Source organism: Eulemur rufifrons, chromosome 7, assembly GCF_041146395.1.
Source record: "Eulemur rufifrons isolate Redbay chromosome 7, OSU_ERuf_1, whole genome shotgun sequence".
NCBI classification, from domain to species: Eukaryota; Metazoa; Chordata; class Mammalia; order Primates; family Lemuridae; genus Eulemur; species Eulemur rufifrons.
Genome location: NC_090989.1, coordinates 284,783,575 through 284,807,749, shown reverse-complemented (window position 1 = coordinate 284,807,749; position 24,175 = coordinate 284,783,575). Strand labels below are relative to the sequence as shown.

The following is a 24,175-nucleotide window of genomic DNA, read 5'->3' as shown; positions in this document are numbered from 1 at the left end:
GGCGGCAGAGGTGTGGGCCAGTCCTGCCCAGCCCGAGTGACCACAGCACGCAGGCACTGCCAAGGTTCCTTTATAAAAACAGCGGGTGCAGCACTGACCTGCAGGTCCTTGGGGCCGGTGGAGCAGCAGACCCCACTTTCCGGCTCCCTGTGGTCCAGGGTACATGCGACCAGGAGTCCCGAGCCCCTTCCTCTCCCTGAGGGCCTGATGCAGGCCACGGCCTGGACCTAGCGTCTGACTCTGCCCCCGGCAGGCCCTGGGCAGCCGGACCTGGGCACCCAGGCTGGCATGAGGACCTGCTCAGGCCCCTTGCAGGCCACAGCCTCAGGCCTGGTTTTGCATCATCCGAGAGCCTGGAGGCACACGGGGGGCGAGTCCCTGCCTCAGAGCCTGGGAGGGTCCGGCTGATTCTCCTGGAGGAGACGTCAAGTGCCTGGGTCTGAGGTCAGCGGCAGAAGGGGCTTCCTGCTTCCAGGCCCCGAATGAAAGCTGGGGGAGCCAGGGAAGCCAGACACAGTGATATTTGGCAGCCTGGGCAAGGGTCCCTGTGCATTCTCCAGCTGGCTTCCGCCCGCCCGCCCTCCCCCAGGTCCTGCCCCGGCCTGTGGCCCAGGCTACTGGGCTGGCTCGACAGCAGGCCCTGCGGTGGCCCCGTTCTCCTGGGGCATGTTGGATATGTGGAAGAAGGTGCTCCTCATGGCCTGGTAGCAAGTGTCCACAAGCGTGGGGATGTCTGCCTGGGTGAGGCCGCTGGTGGGGATGGCGTCCAGCACCTGCACCGTGATTGTTCCTGGGGTGGAGGCAGCGGGCGTCAGTGGCCTGAGGCAGCCTCTGCTCTCCCCCGGCCACCCTGCCCCTTCCCCAGGGAGCTCTGACCCTGGCCCCCGCTGGCCCCCGGCTTGTTTTTAATTGAGGTGATACTGACATAGCGAATGCACAGCCCCTGGCATGTGCTTGGTGGGTTTTGAAAACTCCATACCCCACTGTGACCACTGCCCACCACACAGAACGTGCCCTCGGCCGGGCCCCTCTCTGCTCAGCCCCCGCCACTGTGCGCCTCCACCTTCCACCGAGGGTTAGGGGCTGCGGGGTCTCGGATGTGGGACAGAGCTGGCTCCTCCCCACCACCCTTCAACCTTTGACCCCACCTTCTCACAAGAGGCCAGAGCACCGAGTCCAGATGGAAGGGACAGAGGCCCCAAGCTTGTTGGCCAGCGCTGGGGCGGCTGGGAGGCTGCTGGCCCCGGGCTGCCCTCGTACCACGTGCCCACGTGGGGAGCCGGGACACACGAGCTCATCAGCCGCCCCCCGGGCTGTGTGCACAGCCCACCCATCTGTGTGCACTCGGGCATGCGGCCACCCTCCTGGAGCCTCGGTTTCCACCCACCTCACAGGGCCACTGGGAAGGGCAAATGACAGGAAGCAATGCCAGCCCGCAGCCGGGACTCTACACCGGCTGGTTCGTTCATTCATTCAGTCACCAGATGGTTACTGTGTGGCAGGGGTCTGGCCTACAGCAGGCACCCAGACACGGGGACGCTTCTGTCGGGGGCTCAGGAGCGCCGCGATGAAGGACCGGGCAGGGTGTGTGCCCAGGGGCACGTGGTACGTACCTGAGGTGAAGAGCTTCGTCCTGGTGTCGTAGAAGGAGGAGAAGGAGGAGTAGACCACGGGCAAGATGGGCACCTGCGGGCAGGGAGACGCGGCACCTGACTCGGGCCCTCACCCCCAGGCCGAGTGTGGGGCCCCACCTCGCCACCCGCCTGCCCCACCTGGGCTGGCTCCGGCAGTCCTCGCTGCCCTGCCTCAGGGCCTCACCCCTGACCTCTGGAGCTTGGGCAGCGCCATGCCCTGGGCGGCCCAGCCCGCCTGAGCTAGCATGTTTGTCCGGCTCACGTCTGTCCCCTGCTAGGCCATCAAATTAGCTGGGGAGCAGGGCTCTGTCCAATTTAGCTGGGAGAGGTCACCAAGGACTTCCCTGCCCTGTGCCCCCTTCCTGTCCTCTCCCTGCCCCCAGGGAGGAGGAGGGCAGCTCTGGCCCAGGGAGGGGTGGAGCCTGCTGTGCTCCTGGAAGACACTGGGCTCAGATCCAACAGGGACAGGCACCTGGAGCTAATCATTAACCCAGGCAGGCAGGAAATGCAGCCACCAGGCCACTGGCCTCTCTCTCCTCTCCAGAACCTTCCCACCCGGCCCCCTCCCCTCCCTCCTCCCGCGGGGAAGTGACATCACCCCAGGCCCAGCAGGTGCACTCCCGCATCCAGGGCCCCAGAGAACAGGGGGTGGTTGCTGGGCAGAGCTGGGACCAGAGCCCAGGACCCCCACCCTCCATGGCCGTAGCTGGGAGCCCCCAGAATGAGGTTCCCCAGGCCTCGCGCAGAGCAAGGCCACCTGTCACAGGGGGACAAGCTGAGACCCCTGCCCTAAGGCCTGACCCCAGACGACGGCTTTCCCCTGACACAAATCTCCCTAGCACAGTGGCAGGGGTGGGACAGGTACTTGTCACCCACCAGGAGACCCCACTCCGTGGATGGAGACACCCCAGCCTCTTCCGGAATCACCCCCTCCCAGACACCCCAGGACAAGCTGCACCCCTGGATGCTGAGGACCAGAAAGGCCTGAGCACAGAGGTGGAGCTTGCTGCTCCTCTACCCAGGTGCACGCACGCCCCACGCCGAAAGCCCAGCTCGTCCAGACCCCCACCCCAGCCGGGAGCCGTGATCGCGAGCAGCGTCACTCCACCGGCCTCCTGCCCTCGCCTCTTACACCACCCACCTTGGGCAGGCCACCCGCTGGCCACCCGCCGGCCACCTGCAAAGTTGGGGCTAGAGCCCAAGAGCTCAGGTGCCCACCAAGTGCAGCCGGTCTCTCAGGCCTCCAGCCTCACTGCTCAGAGTCGGGGAAGGACGGGCTGCTCTCCCTGGTGGGTCAGGGGACCAGGAGCTGGTGGAGACCCTGTCCCCTCTCAGTGGCAAGTCCCTGAGTGCCAGCGGCCCCTGGGCAAGCACCCTCAGCCTTAAGCCAACGTGGACCCGCTTCCCACCCACTGCCCACCCCGTGAGGGCAAGGCCTGGCCTACCTGGGCCTGGATCGCCAGGTAGAAGGCACCTTTCTTAAAAGGCAGCAGGTCGCCGTTGTCGTTGCGTGTGCCCTCGGGGTAGATCCACACCTTGAGCTGTGGGGCAGAGAAGAGCTGCTGCTGCCTGGGCTGCGCCCACAGCCCCGGGGAGGCCAACTCTCTCCCCCCCTAAGAAACCCCACTTCTCCGCAGACCCGGCTGCTAACAGCCTGGCTCTCCTGCAGGCCGTCTGCAGACTGCGGGGCAAGTCACCCCCGGCCCACCCCAGGCCCGGACTCACGTTCTCCCTGACCATGCGCTCGCCCAGGTCGGCCATCACGGTCATGGCGGTGTTGGAGCGCTGCCGGTTGATGAAGTAGACGCCCCCGAGGTACATGATGAGGCCCACGGGGCCCAGGAACAGCAGCTCCCGCTTGGCGATCTGCACGCAGCGCTTGGGGAGGACCTCCATGAGGCCTGCCGGGCACAGGGGAGAGAGGAAGGGCTTGTGCCCGGACTGACCCCAGGCCTGGCTAGAATCCCCCCTGCCCCCCGGCTCTCTGGGCAAGTTCTCTCTCTGCCCCTCGGGGGTGCTGACACAGAGCTCCTGGCCGTGAGGGCGTGGCAGACCCTGTACCCTGCCGGGCACTGCCAGCCTCCTGTTCTCGGTGCCCAGCTCAGGGAGGCCTGTGGCTGGAGGAACGCACAGGTCCCCTGCCTGCGTCAGGCCACCCCCTGCTCAATCTGAGCTGCCCCTGCCACCCGCCATGCTCTCTTGGCGGAGCCTTCGGCCCCTCCGCCAGACCCCCACGCCCGGCCTACCCATCATGTCCAGGATGCTTTGGTGGTTGGAGATGATGACACAGGGCCGGTCCACGTCCAGCTTCTCCTGGCCCTTCACCTTGAAGCGGAGGCCGTACATGTACTTGAAGCTTCGCATGAGCCAGCTGACAATGCTGAGGGCAAGAGGACAGTGCACTGAGGTCCCGGGGCCTGAGCCCGGGACGGGAGACAGTGACACGCGGTGGAGAGAGCCCTCCAGCAGACAGCCCTGGGGGCCTGGCTCACCCACCCGCAGGCTGCTGCCCTGCCTCAGTCTCCCCAGCTGTCAGGGAAGATGAGCAAGCCTCTGGAGGTCGGAAGCCTGGAATACGGGAAGGCGCCCACTCCCACTCCCCAGGGCCTGCCCGGCCTCACCCCACACCCCTATGTGCTCGGCCCTCCCAGAGGGGTGCGCCCGGCAGCCCGGCCGGAAGACGGCTGGGCTGGTTCTCACCCAGGCGGAGCCCAATCCCTGCTGCACTCCTGTGGGCGGGGGAGGGGGGGGCTAACACACCCTGAGTGACCGTCCCCCTCCCCAGATAGGGCTAAATCAGGAAGAAAGTGTCAGTGCCAAGTGGAGACCTTTGCAAGGACCAAAGTTTGTTTCCAGAATGTCGGGAAGGGCCACCACCGAGGGACTCCCGGACGGTACCCCAAGGCGCTGCTCTCTCTCCATGCCCTCCCGCGCACAGGCCTTGGCTCCCTCTTTGCAGGAAGCAGCAGGCGAGGACGGCTCTGGGACTTGCCTGTGGCCACACTGAGAGCAGGAGCAGAGCGGGCACACCCTCGGGTCCAGCGGCCGGAGCCCCTTCACCCCGGCAGCCCCCACACCCGGCAGGTGGCCAGAATGCCTGGGGGCTGCCCTGGGCGACCTGCGACCTCGAGGAGGCCTCAACCAAGCAGCCAATAACGGGTGGGACCAGGCCCAGGCAAGGGGCACCTCACGTCTCTGCAGCAGCCCTGACCCTCCCAGGATGTCCCAGGCACTGGCCAGGCCAGAGGAGCGCAGGGAAGAAGGGTGGCCTCGGCCCGGCGGCTCTGCCAGGACACCTGCGTACGGGGGGCAGCCTGCGGGGTGACAGAGCCCGATGGTGTGAGCTCCTGGCAGGACCCCTGGGGCCCTCCTGTCCTCTGCAGTAGGTGGGGTTGGGGGATGTGCCGGGCCACCAACCCTGCTCCACTCTCCACACAGAGTAGCGCGGCCCCCACGCTAGGCAAGAGCCCCCCTTGATAGCGATACAGCTAAGTAACCGCCCAGTCCCGGAGCGTCCTCCAAAGAGCAGAGATTCAAAGCCGCGTCCTTCAACCAAAACCAGACTTTTTGTGTGTGTGTGAATTGTGGTAAAATACACGAAACAAAATTTACTGTTACCACCATTTTTCTTTTTTTGAGACAGAGTCTCACTCTGTCACCTGGGTAGAGTGCAGTGGCGTCATTATAGCTCACTGCAGCCTCCAACTTCTGGGCCCAAGAGATCCCAAGAGACCCCGAGTAGCTGGGACTACAGGCACAGCCACCACGCCCGGCTAATTTTTTCTATATAGATTTTTAGTTGTCCATATAATGTCTTTCTATTTTTAGTAGAGACGGGGTCTCGCTCAGGCTAGTCTCGAACTCCTGACCTTGAGCGATCCACCCGCCTCGGCCTCCCAGAGTGCTAGGATTACAGGCGTGAGCCGCTGCACCTGGCCCCATCGTCACCATTTCAAAGTGCACAGTTCAGTGGCAGTGAGCACATTCGCACTGCCGTGCAGCCTTCCCCACCATCCACCTCCAGAACCTTCCATCTTCCCAAACTGATACTCTGTCCCCGTGACACGCAGACTCCCCTCCCCTCCCCCAGCCACAGCCCCCACCTTTCTACTTCCCATCTCGAGGGATCTGCTGACTCTGGGGACCCCCTGGGAGTGGAATCACACAGGATCTGTCGTCTGTGTCTGCACACCAGACTCCTAACCAGCTGCACCTGTCACAGAACCTACCTCCGGTGGGAAGGTCAACTCCCAGCACCCATGTTGCAGATGAGGAAACTGAGTCTCGGTGAGCCACCCTTCCCTGGATCTGGAAGCCTGGGCCCCTCCTCACATCTGCCAGCCTCAGCCAGCTCGGGACATCTCCTCTCCAGGCCAGACCGGCCCGCTGTCCCCCTCCCACTCAGAGAGCAGGCCCCTGCGGGCAGGTCCTGGCGGAACTGGGAGAACCTGCTGGGAGAACTGCCTGGGGCTGTGTCGCGTCACCTCAGTGTCTCCATCTGCGAGACCCCGCCCCTTGGATCACCGTGAGGACTGACCATCGAGGCAGGCGATTCAGAAAACAGACGAAACATAGATGTCCACTAAATAAGGAAAATCGCCCAATCGCATCGCCAAGCACAGAAATGCAAATTGAAACAGGAAACTGTGTCTCCATCCTTCCTACTGGCACAGAATGAAAGGCCTGATTACAAGCAGCGTCGGCCAGGACGCTGGGAGCGCGGCCAGCCACTGGCACAGGCCGCCACAGAGACACGGGCGCTTCTGCAGGGCAGGTTCCTAGCCCAGCAAGAGCCCTGAGGACACCTGGTCGGTCTGACCTCACGGTCTTGTTCCAGACGTTGGCCTACGGCAGCAGTGACAAGGTCTGGAGAAACTCCAGTGTGGTCTGAACTAGGGCAGTCTGAAAACGCCTCGATGTCCAGCAGCAGGGACAGGCAGAGCAAATCAGGGTCCCCGTCACCTCAGGGCGAGGAGGAGAACACGGAAGATCTGTATTTAGTCACCGCACCGGACGCGCCCACGATTTACGACAGTGGCCACAGCAAACTCGCCTGCACGCCCACCCTCAGTGCGCGGGGAGAAGGCTCGGGCCGTGTCCGGAAACGGACAGTGGTTCTCTGTGACAATGGCATTTACCAGCTTCCTTTTTCCTTTTGTGTTCATTGCGGTAGAATACACACAACACAGACTTGGTCGTTTTAACTATCTCTAAGCGCACAGCCCGTGGCACGAGTGCGGTCGGTCACCAGCCACTTCCGTCCACCCCAGGCCTTTTCTCTCCACTGCCACAACGGGGAAGGGGTTGATCGTGTCCTGTCACGTTTTTTAAACGGTGAAAGACACTGTGCGTAAACCCTGTCCCCAGCAGGCGGCCCTCCGTGCTCAGGACAGACGACGGGTGGAGGGGGCGCGGGGCAGCCGCTCTCCGTGACTGTCCACGTCACCACGCGCGCTGTACAGCCGGCCTGTGGGCATGGGAGCGGAGGTGCCTCCTGAGACCAGAAAGACCACGGAAGTGTCCTCAAGGGGACACAGCGTGACCTGCAGGTGGCGCACATGGGACCCCCAGAGTTTCCTGCCCCTCACGTCCTGTACCGTCCAGGTTCTCTGTGGACGTGGTGGCAAGTACACACTCCCACGTCACGCGGTTCCGCAAGGGGGAATGGCACGCGCTGAGCTCTGCAGACACGTCTGGGAAAAGCTCCTAACCAGAGGCAGGAACAGAAATGCCACCCCCGGCCCGGGCCGGCCACTGCCTGACATTTGTCGTGTCTGGTTCCGACAATCATCTCACAGGTGGGTATGGTCATTACACCGCTCTACAGGTGAGGCAGGGAGGTGACTCGCCCCAGGTTGGGCAAACAGGATGGGCCTGAGCCCACCTCCTCTCCCGGGCTGGATGCAGTTGTTGGGCAGAGGGCATGGGGGGGGGGGTGGCGGCTTCCGGACCGCAGGACGAGAAGCTGCCACCCCAGCTGGCTGAGGAGCCTGCTCCGGGCTGTCCCAGCAGGAAGCTCAAAGTGGCCAGAGCAGCCACCCCAGGCTTTGTCCTGTGTCCAAACACCCCACCTCACCTGAGCTCCTCCTGGCAACCACAGGGGCCTGGGGGGCAGCCCTGTCCTCTCCCCCAAAGGAGCCAGGGCCCCAAAGTTTGTGGCAGGTATCACTGTGGCTCCACACCCTCCAGCCCTAACTCCACCACCCCAGGGCACCTCAGCAGGGGTAAAGCTGAGGTCACCTGCAGCCCAGATGGCCCAGGATAGGCAGAGGGCCCAGTCCAGTGTTCCGGAAGCACTGCCGCCTGCTGCCAGGTGGGTGAGTCGTGCCAGCGCCGCACCGTGAGGCACTCGGCCCCTGGAGCAGCCCGAGGTCCCTCACTGTGCTGCTGGGCCTCTCTCAGGAGCCTTCCACTTACCCCGGGCCAGGACCGCCATCTCGAACCAAGTGCCACAGATGGCACAGACTCTTTCAGGGTCCGCAGGAGCTTGGTCCCAGGACACCGGGGCCGCTCCCAAGCTTGGGCTCTGGCTGAGACTAGGACTGTGGTCCTGGCTGCCTTCTTCCCAGCTGTGACTCCGCGCAACACACTTGACCTCCCTAAGCTCTTGCTCCAGGTGGCCGGGAGGTGGTTCAAGGCCAGGGCCCAGGCTATTGGCCCAGCCGTCCCCACGAAGGCCCCTCTCTGACCCTTGCCCTCAGCTCCTGGTCTTGGGCTGGGCCTCTCTCAAGAGACCCAGGCAGCTGTGGGCCGAGGCCCACGTCCTCAGCCAGACCCCGGGGCCAGGCCTGGACTGTGCTCTTGTTTAGAGCAGCTCTGCTGGCGCGGGGCACCGAGAGCCACGGATGGCGCCAGGGGGCGGGAGGCCCCAGCAAGGCACCTGGCAGAGCGGGGAGTTTTCCGACAACTGTTACACGAGCTGGAGCACAAGGGGGTGACAGGTCCTTGGGGATGGATGGCTTGTGTAAACACCTGTGCAAACACCTGCGAGTGTCCAAGGGGGCTGCGAAGGCCAGGCCATGAGGAAGAGGAGGGCCTGCGGGGAGGCGGGGCCAGGGAAGCCCTCCTAGCCATTGCTAAGAACAGGAGACGCCCCAGACGCCAGGGCTCAGGACAGCACCAGTTTCTGGGCCTGCGGGAGGGAGTCTGTCCCCCGTAACACCCCAGGAGAACCAAGGCCCCTAGAGCAGTGACAAGGCAGGGCTCCCTGGTGGCACTGTGTCTCGTGTATCTGTCAGGGGACCCAGGGCCACGCCGTGGCTGGCAATTCTGACTAAGAGGCTGAGCCCTTCTGGCTTCCGACCTTGACCGACAGACAAGTCCCCTGGCCGCTGTGGCCAAAACAAGCTCATTCTCCCTTCCTCGAGGTTCAGTGCGGACACCCTTGCAGCTAGGGCTGTCGTGACCACCTGGTCCTGCCCTCACGTGGGCACAGGGCACAGAGTTCCTTGGTAGGGAGGGCGCCCTTTCCTCTCCTGCCAGGCGGCCGCACCCTGGGCCCCGAGGACAGTGGGGCAAAGGGTCTGGCTGAAGGACACCAGCGCAGGAGAAAGTAAACTCTATCGTTAGGCCCATGTTATCAGGGTTTCCTGATCCTGCGGCTTAACCCAACTCTACTACACGCAGCATCTCTGGTCTTCACTGTCCTGTCACACAATGGAACAAGGGCATCTGTCCCTGGGATGAGGAAACGTGACCTGTAGTTCCACCCTGGCCCTGCACACAGGGGTGGACACCACCAGCAGGGGGTCCTTGATCCCAGCCCCCCCGCCGCCTGGCCCCAGGGAGTCTGCCTGCGCTGTGCTGTTCCCATCACTGTTCCTTACCCACTCAGGACTCTAGTCCAAATGGCAAAGGCCCCCACCTGGAACCCCGCGGGAGGGGCCAGCCCCAGCCATGGCAGTCTCAGCTCGGGGAAGATGGGGAGTTGGGGGGCAGGGTGCACAGTGGGGGGCTGCCCCCCAGACCTCAGGGCTTGCTGGAGCGCTCCGCCCCAGCCCTGCAGCAGCCCCAGGGCTGCACCCTCAGCCTCCATTCCTGGGCTGGGCACAGAGGACATAGGAAAGCAGGTAGTTTGGAGTCACCCTCAGTGGGTCCAAATCTCAGTTCTGCCACATCCTAGCTTGGGGATCTTGAGCGCTCACCCTCTCCTCCCTGCACCACCCCCAGCCTTAGTTGCAAGTTGCGTCTTCTCGTCTGTAAGATGGAGCTCGCAACCAAGGTTGCAAGGCGCCTGCGGTGCCACAGCAGGTACAGACGGGGCCTGAAATGAGGGGTAGGCACCCTGTCCTCAAGCAGCCCTTCTCCCCAGCTCTCCAGTCCCCATCTTCCTGGCCCCTTCCCATTCTCTGCATTTCTGAACCCACCCCATGGCCCCACACTTGGGGAAACCCCTTAGCCTTGCTGGGAGTCGGGGCGTCACCACAGGGGCCCCAACCTGGGGTGCGGGGGCGGGAGGCTGTGGAATCCTAGGCCTCCCCCTCAGGCCTGCCCCACCCTCCACCCCTCCCTTCTCCCTGGGGGACACCCGTGCCAGCAGGAACAAAGCACCTGCTGTACCCACCTGCCAACAGGAACAAAGCAGGTTATGTCCCAGATGTTGGTGCCGCCAGCGGCGGACAGGGTGCCAGGAAGGCCCCATCTGAGCACCACCAGAGCCCCCAGGGCCTGGACAGGACACCCTAGCTGGCCAGAATCTCTGGGCTGAGCAGGGGACAGGGTCAGTGGGGCAGGAGGGCTGGAGGTAGCCTGCCCAACCCGCCAGGTCCCACCACCAATTCTGATTCGGCCCCTGGAAGCAGCTTTGAGGTCCAGGCAGAAGCCATGAACGGCAAGTCGGGCCTTTAAATGCAAGGAAGGGACTTGTCCAGTGGTGCCTCTGGCCTGCTCGCAAGTGGGGGACCCACTCCAGGGTCTCCTAAGTCAGGGCAGCCCCCTGCCTGTACCCCAGAAAACAGCAGGCCCAGCATGCCTGCCGGCCTCGGAACCCGCCATGCCATCCCCTGGCCTGGGGCCGCCTGAACCCACTGGGGTCCCCTCTGCTCTGGAGCAGCAGGTGCTCAGTGGAGGCTCCTTCCAGGGAGATCCCAGGGCCCTAAGCTCCTGCCGCCTCCTGTCCTGGGGCGGAGCGCAGAGGATGGCCCCGCTTTTGGAAATAGGCGCTCCCCACTCTGGAGGGCTCTCTGCTTGTGAAGCCTGCTACTAGCCAACACCTGGGCTAGCCCTGGAATCTGTGCTCCCCGGGACACTGGCCTGGCCCCTCTGGATGGCACAGGGACAAGCCACCGAAAACACACACAAACGTCCTATTGAACACCCACCCAGCCCTCTGTGCCGAGTCCTCACACCCCACAGCACCACCATTCCCCTGTATACCTGGGGGCTCCCTGGGAAGCCACAAGTCCCTGAGGCTGTCCTAGGGGACCCATGACATATGGCCCAGTTCCAGCAGTAGCCTCCCCCAGCCACTGGCAAGGACAGAGATGGTAGAAGGCCAGGAAACTCATCCACTGCCCTATGACCACAGGGGGAGGTGGGGACCTCAGGGACCACAAGGGCCCCACACCAGCCACCGCCAAGAGTCCATTGCAGAAGCCACCAGCTGGGCAGTCCAAACAGGGCAGAGAGAAGTGTAGCAACAGCCCCAGGGGGGTGGGAGGGGTGGGCAAACAAGGAAAGAGGCCAAGAAGGGGCCTTCTCTTAGCCACCCTCCCCCCACAGCAACTTCCAACTGTTCTGGGCAACCCCACCTGACCCTACCCCCTCCCCGCCTGGCAAAGCCAAGTCCAGAGGAAACTTTCAGCCACTGCCCGCTTCTTTCCCTTTGCTAGGAAGCTGGACCCCAGGAGCCCCCGCCCCTCCCCAGCGCGGAAGCAGGTCCTGTCGCGCCTCCCCTGCTTCCCAAGAGGAGGAAGGGACAGGAAAGAGGAACCTGCCACAGCGCCTGGGCACAGGTGCATCCATCACCTGGCGGTGGGCAGGAGGAGTACAGAGAGAGGACGACGGGCGCCCCCATCAGGGACCCTGGGGCAGGTCCCCACCGTCCCGGCCTCGGTTTTCCCGCGAACAGGGCAAGACTGAGACGCTCTCAGCTCGGCCGGCCCCTCTCAGGGAAATCCGCCCGCCGCCCGGCACCCCGCTGGGGGGGCAGGGACCCGACGACGCGAGAGACCAGGCAAATGCCCGGGCGAGGGCGCGGGGACACTGTGACGCCGGCTCCCGGAGCCCCCGCCCGCCCGGCGCCCGCCCGAGAGCCCCAGAGCCCGCGAGCCCGCGAGCGGCGGGCGGGGCAGGAAGGAGGGAAAGGCAGAAGAAAGTTCGGGAAGCGGAAGCGCCCCCGGCCCGGCCCTTGCCTCATGTTGTCCACCGTCCGGCCGCCGTTGCGCAGCAGGCAGATGGCCGAGGCCACCACGGACACGGCGACGCACAGCGCGCAGTACAGGGCGACCTTGGCGTAGAACCGGGCCACGCGGCTCAGCGGCAGGAGCAGCAGCAGCAGCAGCAGCGCGCTCAGCCACGACCCCGGCTCCATGGCGCGGCCCCGCTCCCCCGCCCCGCCCCGGCGCCGCTCGCGCCCAGCCCGCCGCGCCGGACTCCGCGCTCCGCCCCGCCAAACCGCGCCCCTTATTGCGAGGCGGCGGGGCGGGGCGGGGGGAAGAGGCGCGCGGGCCGACGGAGCGCCTAGGTGCGGCGCCCGCCCCGCCCCCCCACGTCGCGCCCGCCCCCGCCCCCGCCCCCGCTACGGCCTCCTCCCCCCAACCCCACCACGCGCCACGTCCCCTACCCCTACCAGCCTCCGGGCGCCGCCGTGGGTCACCCAGCCCAGCCCTGTCCCGGGACACTTCCTTCCCCCACCCCAGCCGCTAGGTCACTGAGGCTCTGGCCATGCTCCCACCCTTCGGGCCGTCGAGTGGGGGGAAGCCTGCCTCCACTCTGGTGCTGCCCCCCCGCGGTCTGGGCCTCCTTGCCCTACCCGGTGTCCCCCACCTCCAGGCAGCCCCTGCCACCTGGGGCTGGCTACAGGGCCCTCAGCTCGGAACCCCAGCTCCCCAAGGGCATGTAAAGGTGGCTCAAGGACTCCATCACCATGCCAGTCTGGTCACCACACAAAGTGGCCCTCAAACTGCTCCTGAGTGGCCAGTGGCCCTGGCTGGCCACTGGAGACCTGGCTCTTCTGGTTCCCTCGCCCGACTGGGAGGAGACTGAGCTGGTGCTTTGGGACCTGGGGGGGCAGGAGGGGCAGGAGGGGCAAAAGTAGGCAGATGGGCGAGTTTGGGGGCAGGGCTGAGGGTGCCCAGCGCTGTGTGCCTGTGTGCCGGGAGCAGAGTGTCACCAGGGACGCTCTGGTGCAGGGTGGGTGGTGGATGTGAGCTCACGTCAGCTCTGCAGCGGTGCCAGCCTGGCGCGGCACAGGTGCAGCTGGTGCTCACTTGGGCAGGGGCACTTAGCCCTGGTCCCCACCGTTCCACCCACGGTCACGTGCTCAGAGAGCAGCTTGAGACTGTAAATCTCACTTTCCGTTCCAGCGGGTGTCTTCACCTGGTGGTCTGGGCCCCTGTGTGTGCCGCGGTCCATGAAATGCCCACAGCTGCCTGGCGCTCCCGAGGGCCTTGGGAGTGTGTTATTGACCCCTTGTTTTTCCAGATACTGAGGTGACCTGTTCCTAAAATATGTCAGGGAATATGATAACTGCACACACACACACCGCAAGTTGTACTGAGTGCAAAGTGAAGTACAAAAACTTCACTTTTCAGGTGAATGGCAGGGAAGTGGGGTCCCCTGTGCGGGCCTAGCAGCCATGAACAACGTTCTCTGATTTTCGAGAAGGCAGAGCATCTCCCCCTTGCCTCACACCTGGGGGCATTTACGATAAAACCTGGCGGGGCACCTCCAGTTCAGTCTCGTTCCACAGCTGTCCCCCGAGTTCCCCATCCGCCTCGACAGCCTGGCTGCTTCTCTCCGCCTGGAACCGGCGCTGCACGCCCCCCCCCAGGCCCGAGACCCCCTCGGGCTGTGTCCCATTTCACCACCTCCCCAGTTCTGTCCTCCTTTGGAAAAGCGTTGAAAGAAAACGTCCACTTTGCCTCCAACCAGGAGAGGAGGGGAGGCTGGGGCTGGGAAAGGCGGGGGAGGGACAGCGCTCTCTGAGAGTCTTCGGAAAACTCTTTCAGTGCGTTAACGTAGGCTGCGTTTGGGGAGCTAACAAAACTTTGTTCCAGAAGTGAAGCCCAGAGAATCTTCTGGGCTGGCAGTGATACTGCTCTAAAATTAATGCTTCTCAGCTCAGCAGGGCTGACACGGGTCTGCTGTTTATCCCCAGTGTGGTGAAAGAAAGGGGAACACGGTTGGCTGGGTCGGGGTGGCCGGCGTCCTGTCTGACCCCTGGAGTCCTCCCAGCCACCAGGGGCGGGGGGTTGGAGGTGGGCTGGTGGTGGAGTCAGTGGCCAGGTGGCCAGCCCAAGGACAGCCGAGAGCCCTCCTGGGCATTTGCTGGGACCCAGCCAGACAGCGAGTGACACCAGGTGACACAGTCAGGGCTGAGCTGCACCATCTCCCGAGGCCTGCGGGAGCCCCAGCCCAGGGGAGGGGAGACGCTGTGGGGTGAGCGTGAGGCCTGCTCACGTGGCTGCCCGAGCACCCATGGCCTCCTCCGCCAGACTGGGGTGGGGCACTCTCGTCCCTGGGTTGGATGGGGCCTGGTGGACGGGCCAGGCTCGCCACGTCCGGGAAGCAGATTGTGGGGCCCGGGAAGGGCTAGCCGGGAGGGGCAGGGCGGGGCCCCCAGCCTTTGAAATCCAGTTGGTCTGGCTTCAAATTCCAAGCTAGGCAATGCGCTGGGGCCTCAGTTTCCTCATCTGTAAAATGGGGACGCTCGCCTCACCTTGGTTTGCGTGGCCCAGAGGAAACAGGCTGTCAGGTGGCCTTGCCCCCTGCAAACCTGCCCAGGAGAAAGGGACATGGGGGGGTGGAGCCAGGGAGGGAGAGTGCTGGCCCCACAGGGTCAGGGACCCTGTGGCGGGAAGGTGGCCAGCCACACCAGGAAGAGCCCCCGGAAGCCCCGCTCTTTCTGGGGGGGGTCAGAGCGGCGGAGGCTGCACGGGGCAGGGCAAGCAGCATGGGAATTGGGTCTGTGTGGAGCCGGCCGGCCTGGGGCTCTCCGGCTGGCCGTGCCTGGGCTCTTGGGGGCATACCACCAGGCACGATGCCATCGCTGCCACCTGTGAATAAAGCAGCCTGTGAATCTTTCATGGGCTTGTGCTTAAAAATAGATGAGGTGACGCCTCTGGGCCGGGTTCCCGGCCGCTGTGGGCAGGGCAGGTCCACACTCTCCAGGATGGGAGGCCGGGGGAGGGGCGCTGGCTTCGGACCCATGGGCCCATGCTCAGGGGCCAACGGAGCTCTGGGGTCACTGGCTGGGGTTGGGGTGAGGGGCAGCGTGACACCCCGCGGGTGTCCTGAGAGGATTTCTGGGCTGAGAGGCCAGAACAAAGGTGGTAGAGATGCCAGGGGGCGGGGAGACGCCACCGTGAAACGGAGGGAGGGGACGGCCCAGAGGGGAACAGGTGCCGCCAGGCCGGGGGTGAGGAGCCCTCTCTGCAGCAGCCCTCCCCCTCCAGAAGGGCTGTGCCACACCCCCCTGATGCTTGAGTCTAAGTGACACCGGGCAGGAGCGGGACCTGGGGCAAGAAGCATCCGAGCACAGGCAGCTCTTCTGGCCTTGATGTCCTGGTGACTCAGACCTCAGGTGCTGTCTGCGGAGCTCACACAGGAAGACGGAGGCCCCGAGGGCGAGGGGACGTGCCAGGGGCAGCTCGTGCCAGGTGAAGCGCCCAGGGTCAAATCTGGGCAGCCCAATCCCCGCCACATGCCCCTCTGGGCCTCAGTCTCCTGTTTGCGCAAAGGGGATGATGACATGGTGGCCTGGGGCGTTGTGAGGATTAAAGGCCTCCAGTTGGTGGTGATGGAGATGCCAGGCCCATCAGCAGAGCCTGTGACAGCCCCAGGCCCCCTGACCCCTGGCCCAGCTGGCATCCCCAACTCTGTCAGCTGCACTGGCCACTCCCAGGCCAGCCCGAGCGGGCGGGGCGGAGGCTGAGCCAGCCGCCCTCGGCATCGCCCCTCGGCTCGGCTGCTGAGGGGCTGCCCTTGGGGCCGGGGTCTCACAGGTGCCAAGCCTGGCGCTCACCTGTGCTGGCCTCCTCTGTCCTCACCTCTCCCCTCCAGCAGGGGAGGGTCCCAGAGCACAGGGCAGTGGGCGGTGGAGCCTCCCCACGCAAAGCCCCCCCATCCTGGCCCCAGCCCGGCTCTGGTCTCTGAGTCTCCCTGGGCCTCCCCCCGTGCGGCCAGCTTTGGCGTAGCCGACCCAGCTGCACTTGTCGGGGGGGGGGGGTAGGGCCGAGGGGGCAGGGAAGGCACTGGAAGGGCATGGAGCGTCTGGCCTGCCAGTCTGGCCATCGCCTCCCTCCACCCTTGCCCTGCATGGCTTGCCAGCTGCAGCCCTGGAGAGCAGCCTGATTCCCCACTGGCCACTGACCACCGTCCTGCCATGCGCCTGACAGCCCGGCCTCCCGTGGCTCCGGCCGGGCACCCGCAGCTCCGCCCAGCAGCACCAACCACGGGGACTGAGACTCCCCCAACCTGGAGGGCAGTTTGTCACTTCGGGACAGGGTAAGCCTCCCGGCAGCACACGGCAGCGGCTGGGTGGAGCTCAGCTCTGCAGTGGAAGTAAGTCCAGGCCCGATCCCACCACTGGCTGTGACCCGCAGGCCTTGCCCCTCTGAGGCCACAGTCCCCTCCTCTGTCAATGAGACAAACGAAGACGTCGAGAAAGGGCTGTCATGGGACCTGGAGGCCGGCAGAACGTGCCGTGGGACTCGGCTCCCACCCTGGGTCCTGTCCCCAGCTTCCTCCACTGAGTTCCTTTCTCAGGGCCAGAGCCACACTCCCAGGGCCACCCGGGCAGAAGAGAGCCACCTGGGCGGCCCTGTCCTCCTCCACCAGGGGAACCTGTGCTGCCCGCGTGGGGTGGAGGAGGAGCCAGTGTCCCCAGGGTCCTGCCAGGCCTGGGCCCTGTGGCAGAGCAGTGGCGTGCTGCGCCCACCCGCCGCCTGCCCCTGGCCCTTTCCCGCCGTCCCTCTTCTCCGTGCTGCTCTCTGCCCCCGGCCCCCAGCCGGTGCCCCCCGCCCCCGTCTTTGGTGAGGGAAGGAATGATTGAAGGGACGAAGGGGTCCTCTCGGACAAGGCCGGACGGGCGTGGCTGTGGGGAGCCTGCCAGCTCACAGAACGTCAGGGACAACTGGATGTCCTGGGCCGCTGAGCTGGCCAGCGCCCACAGAGACGGAGAGACCCAGGGACCCTGGCGGCCGTCAGGAAGGGGCCTCCGATGGGAATGGCTGGTGTGTGCCGCAGAAGCAGAGCGGCCAGGGCCAGGATGGCCAGGGGTGGCCCGCCGGACGAGACAACGCAATGGTCCTTAGACGGCTGGGGCCTCAATGACTTCTGTTTGTCGCCCCCCGCGTTTTCTTCTTTTTCCCGTAGAGACTCTGATCCCGGGGTGGGGGTGTCGGAGCTCTTGCCTCTAGCCCTGCGCGCACATGCACACTCGCTTAGAAGAGAGGGCCGTGGTTCCACGGGTGGCACTGGGGCAAGTAGAGGCATCCAAGGGATGGAAAAGTGACTCAGAGCCCCTACCTGGCTTCATGAACCCAGCTGAATTCCAGGTGGGTTCCTGACTTAACCTGGTAAGATTCCTTGTAACCAAGGAAACTCCAGCAAGAGTACACAGGCCATAGTGGGAGTGGAGCCTAGCAGGTGGAGATGAGGGTAGGCCCCTGGGTAGAGAGGGAAGCAGAGAAGCTGCCCAAGACCACCCAGCTCAGCTGTGCAGGTTGTGCACTGCACAAGTCTAGAGGGTATGAATAACACTAAGTATGACTGGAGCCATCCCTTCCAGAGTGCGCAGGTCAAGTTCTCTGGCCTTTTACCTTTACCACACCCTTCACTACCCAGCGGCCTCAACACAGGTGTCCTGAGTAGAGGTGAGTCAGCCAGGCCCTTCTTCCTGTGAGTGAGAGGTGAGAGAACAAGGACCAGGAGGAGCTCGGCCCAAGAGCACCTGCCCTGCCCCAAGAGAACACACACTTGAGTCATGGCCTAGGGCCGGTGTGGCTGACTGGTGACCCATCCAGGCACAGTGACCCAGCTAATGAGCTGGGAGCAGGAGCTGCAGCCCCGCGGGCTCCTGGGAGGTGGCTCCACAGCCCTGCAGTTACCTGCGCTACCCCCAGGTAGCAGTGCCAGAGTTAGCAAAAGAAACACGGGTTGCCAGGTTAGATTTGAATTTCAAAGCAAGGAATAATTTTTTAGCATAAATGTGTCCTGTGCAATACTTGGGACATACCTATACTAAAAAATGTTATTTGTTGTTTATCTGGAATTCAAGGCTAACTGGGTCCCCTTCCCCAGACAAGGGCTGAGTCCCGCCTGGCCAGGCCCCGGCGAAGGGCTGGGCAGCACTGCCCTCTAGCGGCCAGGCCCTGGCAGCGAGGGATGGGGGAGGACGGGGCGGACCCCACTAAAGCCGCCCCACGGGCTCTTACTTGCGCATCCTCCTTGTGTAACCCCGCTGGGTCCCACAGGTTGTGCAGCCTCCCTGTGCCCGGGGCGTCCTGGCAGGCAGGCAGCTTTTCCCAGTGACTCCGGCCTGGGGGCTTCCGGATCACGGCCCCTGCGCCTGGTCACTGGGTTGGGCAAGTTTGGCTCTACCCTCGGGGGGACGGGGTGGCGCAGTAGCCCTGGCCCCCTCAGTGGGCTTCCCTGGAAGCTGGGGCGGGGGCCCCTGCAGTCCGGGGGGTGCAAGGACTGCCCTGCCTGGGGACGATGGGCCCCCATGGAACTGGAACTTGTTGAGTGCCTGGTGTCCCTAAGGTTGCCAGGCCTCCTAGGTTCAACGCCACCAGAGGAGAGGGAGCACCTGAGTCCCAGGGCGAGGACGGGCTCGGGAGGCAGGGGCCAGGCTGTCATTCAGCCTGGGGTCCCCAAGCCCACATTCAGATCCTGCGCTGGCCGTCTGACACCCGCGACGCCCACCTCCCCATCTGCTGAACCCCAGGGCCAGGCGGGTGGCCACGAGTGTTTGCGTCTCCCTGCAGGCCGGCGTTTGTGGGCACGTGAGTCGTGTTGCAATTCCCCCAGCCACGGACCCTGCCCTGCCTGTGTCCTCCTAGGGGCTGAAAGGGGATGTCCCCTCCTGGTCACTTCTTGCCACCTTAGTCCTCAAGGCACAGCCCCAGTTCCTTTCTCTGCTCCCTGGCCCCTACATGTGACGGGCTTCCTGAGGCTTCACGTGGCCCCAAGTGGCCTGCTGTGCCTCTCGTCTCCAGGGCATGGTGTGAAACACCTTTCAATGACACTAACCTCTTCTTGTTGTGACTCGGTCACCTTTGTGAATAAAACCTGGGCACAAGTCCCCGGGCACATGCTGGTCTCAGCTGTGGGCTGCATCCCCCCAACACAGGGGGCCCGGCCGGGTGCAGTGCCAGGCCTCGGGCCCACCTCCCCCCAGCCGCCCAGAGAGCCCTGTCCTGGGGGCCCCACTGCAGGCCATGGGGGTGCAGCAGGCGGATCAGTTTCCACCCCCGTAAGTGGGCGGAAGCCAGGCCAGCCCAGGAAGATGTGGCCTGGCCCGCAGGACAAACCATGAAGAGGCGTGGCAGGTGCCCAGTGCCTGCCTCGCAAGACCGCAGTGAATCAGGCCCATCCCCGCAGGCCACGGGGATCCCTGGAAGGTGCCCGGCCCGTAGGCCGCACCCCTCTGGGGAGAGCTCAGAGCCCTGGGCAGGCTCGGGGGAGAGGCCCCTCCTGTCCAGGGCGGATCCTGGGTTCTGACCTGTGTCTGTTCCCACAGAGGTCGCAGCTGATGAGCCTTAGGCAAGGTCTTCCCTTCCCTCCTGCTAGGCAGGCAGTGGGCAGGCGCTCCCTGGTCCCCCGCAGGGCTGCGGAGCACGTCCTCCTGCCCTGTATGAAATTGGACCCTGGTCCCTACTATCCCCCAGGTGCCTTCTCGATGTGACAGTGTGCCCTGAGCACCGCCAAAGTCAGGCCACCTGTGCCGCCATGGTGGGATGTAACCAGCCCCGCTGAGGGACCTCCAGCAGGCCCCAGGCGGCTCCCCTCCCTGCACTCGTCCCCCATGGCCCTCCTGCCCCACGTCCTCCGTGGCTCCCCTCTTGAGAGGTGGAATCTGCTCCTCTCAGCTTCCAGACCCTGGGGCTCTGCACTCTGCTCAGCCCCCAGGCCCTGCGCCCACCGCGCCACTCAGCTCTTCCCCGTCGTGGGCTGCTGCCTCTGCCGCGGGCCCTTTCTGGCCCCAGAGAATCTTACTCATCCTTGTCTGCAATGGAAAGGCCCAGCGTGATGACACTCCCTGGATGGGACCGTCCCTGCCATGATCTGAGTGTGTCCCCCAAAAGCGTGTGTTGGAAACTCAACCCTCCAAGCCACAGTGTTGGGGGGTGGCGTCGACCCCCCTCCCCGTGTCGTCCTTCCTGGCACCGCAGTAGCTGCCGCAGCTCGCGGGCCGGGTGGGAGGCTGTGAGGTCTGAATCCGTTTTCCCTCTCGCTGGGCTCTGCCTCCCGAGCTTGCCAGCCTTTATTTTGAATTCAGTTCGACCTCAGTCTGTGGGGACCCTGCAGACGTACACCCCGGGTGCCGGGAGGAGAGACTGCACCTGTGTGCGGGAGCTGGGGAGCCCCGGAGAGCCCCGGAGAGCTGGCAGCGCCACGAGGGCAGCTGTGCTGCTGTCGGCGTTGGCCCCGGGGCTGGGGTCCTTCCGGCCGCCGCCCACGCCCCTGCTCCGACACAGGCCTTAGTTTGTGCCCTTCCGGCTGAGGAGGTCTTTGGAGACTCCCCCACTTCTGAGGACCCCAGGAAGTTCGTTTCCCCAGAATCTAGTGGTTTAGTGGCCGGAGGGTCTCCTGGTGTCTGGTGCGCGGGCCCGCCTGTGCCGAGAGATGACAGACAAGCCGTGTCCGCGTCCTCATCTCACAGCCAGCGAAGGGGACCTCGTTCAGGAAAAGGTCTTTGCAGATGTAGCCAAGTCAAGGATTTTGAGGGTTTCAACGGGGCGCCCGGCCTGGTTCAGAAAAGAGGAAATGCTGCCTGCGTCCAGGCTCACTCTCCCGACTCTGACCCCGTCCTGTGGCCACTCGCGAGTGTTTCTGCCCGGGGGAAATGCCAGGTGTCTGGGAGTCACAGAGTCACACCTGCGACTTCCGCTCGGATGTCTCAGGGGGAGGGAGACAGAGAAGGACAGAGCAGCTACAGCGACACCTTGGCGGTCACGGAATGGGGTGAAAGGAACGTGGACATCCTTCGGACTGTGCTTGCAACCTTTCTGCCAGTCAGAAACCATTTCAAACTAACCGGGGCAGCGGGCAGGAGGGGGCAGCGCCGTTCACAGGAGACTCTCCCCTGCATCCCCCGCCCCCCGGGCCTGTTCAGGGACTGTCACGCTGTCTGGACGGTCAGAGGCCACGTCCAGGCCCGGGAGGCTCAGAGTGGCCGAGGCCAGCTAGCAGGGCACGGATGGGATGGGAAGCGGGGCAGTGAGGACCCCCTCCCACCCCAGGCCCCCGAGGGGGACTCTGGGCCCGAGGCTCGCTCTAGACAGCCCGGGGGGAAGGGGCTGGGGAGGAGTCAGACGCCGGTCGTGGGCACAGGAGCCCCGAGGACGCCGTGCCGGACTCCTGGACCTGCACACATGCTCCCCCCGGGAGAAAAGGGAGAAGAGGGCCTATGCGGAAGGGATTAAGTCGTTGACTCTGAGAGCGGAGATTGGCCGGGATTATCCAGTCTAATCCTACGAGCCGAGGGACCCACGCGGCTGGCTTAGGAGATGAGGAAGGGAGTCCAGGGAGCTGGGGAGTGTGGCCACCGCGACAGGCGGGACGGAGCCCACAGCCAGCCAGGAAACATCTTGATTTCCGCTTGGGGGACCCCAGCCGAGCCCGCCCCGCAGCTGACCAGGGAACTGTGGGCTGAGAGCTGCGGGCGGCTTTAGCACACTGCGGCACCTCCCACTGCTCTTCCCGGTCCTGGGCCCTGTCACTTCACCAATGGCAGCATCGGGGCACAGCCTTCGGCCTGGCTGGGACCAGGCCACCCCACTGTGTGGCAGACCCACCGCGTCCAGGGGCCTGGGGGGTCCAGGGGCCTGGGGGGCCCACCACCTTCTCGGAGGTGAGAAAAAGCGCTGGCCTCGCACACTGTGACCTGGACGCGCCCTGAGAGCCGGGAGCACAGTCCTGCTCTCCCAGCTCTCGCATCTTCTGGAAGCCTCTGGAGATGCCGGCAGGGCCCTGCCACCACGCCCCGACACCCTGCCCTGAGGGCATTTCAGGGAGCCCTGTTCCCCCAGACCCGCCAGCTGGCCAGTCTCGGAGGGCACAGCCCGGTCCCCACAGGCCTGGCTCCCAGCGCTGGAGAGGTGAGCTCCAGGCCAGCGTGGCACTTTAGGGAGGGGCTGGCACCACCGCAGGAGCGAGTGGCCCCGATTCCCGGCCCTTCTCGCTGCGAGCTCCTCAGGGCTCGCCCTCACTCCTGCAGTGCCTTGCCCTGCACGGCCCCTGGAGTCCCCCACCGCCCAGCAAGGCGCAGGGGGCCAGGCGCCCACCTCAGGCTGGGACTGCTGTCTGGGGGGCGTGATAACTCCTACCCCTGGCCAAAGAGAGCCCACCCCATGCCTGGGGAGGTGGTCCTGAGCCCCTGACAGCATCCGGACTGCCCTTCCCCCAACCCCCAGCCCCACTGTGGGGGTGGTCCTGGGTTCTGCCCACTCTCAGGAGCCCTCCCCCGACCCCCTCTTACTGAGGTCACCCCAGGCCCCCTAACCTGTCACCCCACACCCTGGAGAGGTAGCCCTGGACCCCTGGACAGCCTCCAGGCTTCCCTGTCCCCCCAGTCCCAGAACCTTCATCCACACTGAGGAAATGGCCCTGAGCCCCCAGCACCCTGGAACCCCCATGAAGCAGGTGACCAGGGGGGGTCTGACATCAGCAGCAGCCCCTCTGGAGCACCCCCAGAGTCTGGGCACGGATTCAGGGAGCCCCCACACCAGGCGCTGGGGGGAGGTTTGGGTGGCAGCCCCGCCAGCCCTGTGGGGTGAGGAGAGAGGCGGCGGCCATTCCTCCAAGGGCCCAGCCCTGTCACCGACACCACCGGCTCGCCCACGGGGCCCCAGCAGGGCAACCACTGGCCCCCTTCTTTCTCTATAAAGGGGATCCTGCCCTAGGGGGCCTCTGTGTCTGCTCTCTTTGCCGAGCTCTTCTGTCCCCTCACACACGCACAGGCACGAGTGACACATGCACACACACACACCGGACAGCACGGTCTTCCTCCGAGGCGGTGGCATCCGGCCCCGGTCCTGCAGGAGCCTCTGCTTCCTCCACCAGGAGACGAGGCTTCCCCGCCAGGTGGCAGCTGAGTATGGAGGGGACAGAGGCGGCCGAGAGTCGCTGCCCCAACCATGAGCCCTGCCCAGGCCAGGAGCCCTCGGTCACAGACGCAGTGGGCTTGGCGAGGTTGTCTCTGGGCCCCCCACGTCCTGCCAGCTTGGGGCTCTCCCACACGGCCAAGGCGAGCTGCTCTCTTGGGGGAGGCCCCGGCCTGCTGGCCCCGTGGGGGTCCATGCCCAGTGTCTGGACTCAGCCATGCTGGGCCCCACCTGAGCAGTCTCCCTGTCCCACAAATGGGGGTGGTGGGCTCTGCCTGGGGAGAGTCCCCAGCTTCTTCTCCCTCCCAGAGGCAGCAAGGGGCAGAGGCCGAGTCGCTGTCCATTTGGAGGACCAAGACAAGGGCCCTTCCCCCGTCCCCACAGGGGCTGGCTGGGCTCTGCCCACAGGTGTTGAACTGCCTTGGCCTTTGGGGGAAATGGGGGAGATCCCTCCAGGGCCCGGCCCAGGGCAGCTGGAAATGTCCCCTGGACTGACCACGGGTCCTGGACTGCAGTGGGGGCGGAGCAGTCTCTGGGTGGCCAGGTGGCACCCGAGTGTCTGCCTGGCCCACCTGACCTCCCAGGGGCTCCTGTGGACAAGTGACCTGGCGTGTTGTCCAACTTCGGGTCTGCATTTGTCCTCCGGCCCCACCCTCCTCAGCATATCCTGACACGGGGACTACTCACCCTCCTGGGCCACCTCCTCCAGGGAGCCTTCCCTGAGAACCTGCCCCAGACCTTCCTTGCCACAGCCTCACCTGACTTAGACTGATGGACCCAGGGTCTTCTGCGCCCTCCCACTGAGCTGCCACTCCTGCCCCGCCCCCTCCTCCTCCGCCCTGGTGACAGCCCTCCTGCAGGAGGAAGACAGGCCACCCCTTCATAGCTGTGGGACCCTGGGCCTCTGGAGGAGGCTCCTGGGTGCCGGGACGTGGCAGGGCCTCCCTCCAGGCTGGGCAAGGTCCAGTACTTGGCGCTCCGAGTCTCACCCTCGAGTCCTGCTCAGCCCTTTCTCAGAGCTCTGAGACCCTCACCGGGAGGCAGTGCCTG

At 65.0% G+C, this 24,175-nt stretch overlaps 1 protein-coding gene across 2 annotated transcripts; it reads right to left on the bottom strand.

Moving 5' to 3' along the window:
• Positions 1 to 63: 63 nt before the first annotated feature.
• On the bottom strand, positions 64 to 12,182 carry AGPAT2 (1-acylglycerol-3-phosphate O-acyltransferase 2). Of its 2 annotated transcripts, XM_069474805.1 has the most exons (6): positions 11,987 to 12,182; positions 3,881 to 4,014; positions 3,360 to 3,535; positions 3,080 to 3,175; positions 1,614 to 1,686; positions 64 to 790 (listed from the first exon to the last, which is right to left on the bottom strand). In XM_069474805.1, the coding sequence occupies exons 1-6, from the start codon at positions 12,163 to 12,165 to the stop codon at positions 615 to 617; spliced, it is 834 nt and encodes a 277-aa protein (XP_069330906.1). In that variant the 5' UTR covers positions 12,166 to 12,182; the 3' UTR covers positions 64 to 614. The 2 variants fall into 2 exon arrangements, with proteins under 2 accessions (XP_069330906.1, XP_069330907.1); XM_069474806.1 differs by lacking the exon at positions 3,080 to 3,175.
• Positions 12,183 to 24,175: the final 11,993 nt, after the last annotated feature.

What these genes read in the sequence shown, in the direction of transcription:
- AGPAT2 (XM_069474805.1), bottom strand. Translation starts at nt 12,165, where the DNA reads ATGGAGCCGGGGTCGTGGCTGAGCGCGCTGCTGCTGCTGCTGCTGCTC. An exon ending in AAGCATCCTGGACATGATGG is followed by an intron (nt 3,536 to 3,880) that starts GTAGGCCGGGCG and finishes TGTGCCCGGCAG; the next exon opens with GCCTCATGGAGGTCCTCCCC. An exon ending in GACGAAGCTCTTCACCTCAG is followed by an intron (nt 791 to 1,613) that starts GTACGTACCACG and finishes CCTCCACCCCAG; the next exon opens with GAACAATCACGGTGCAGGTG.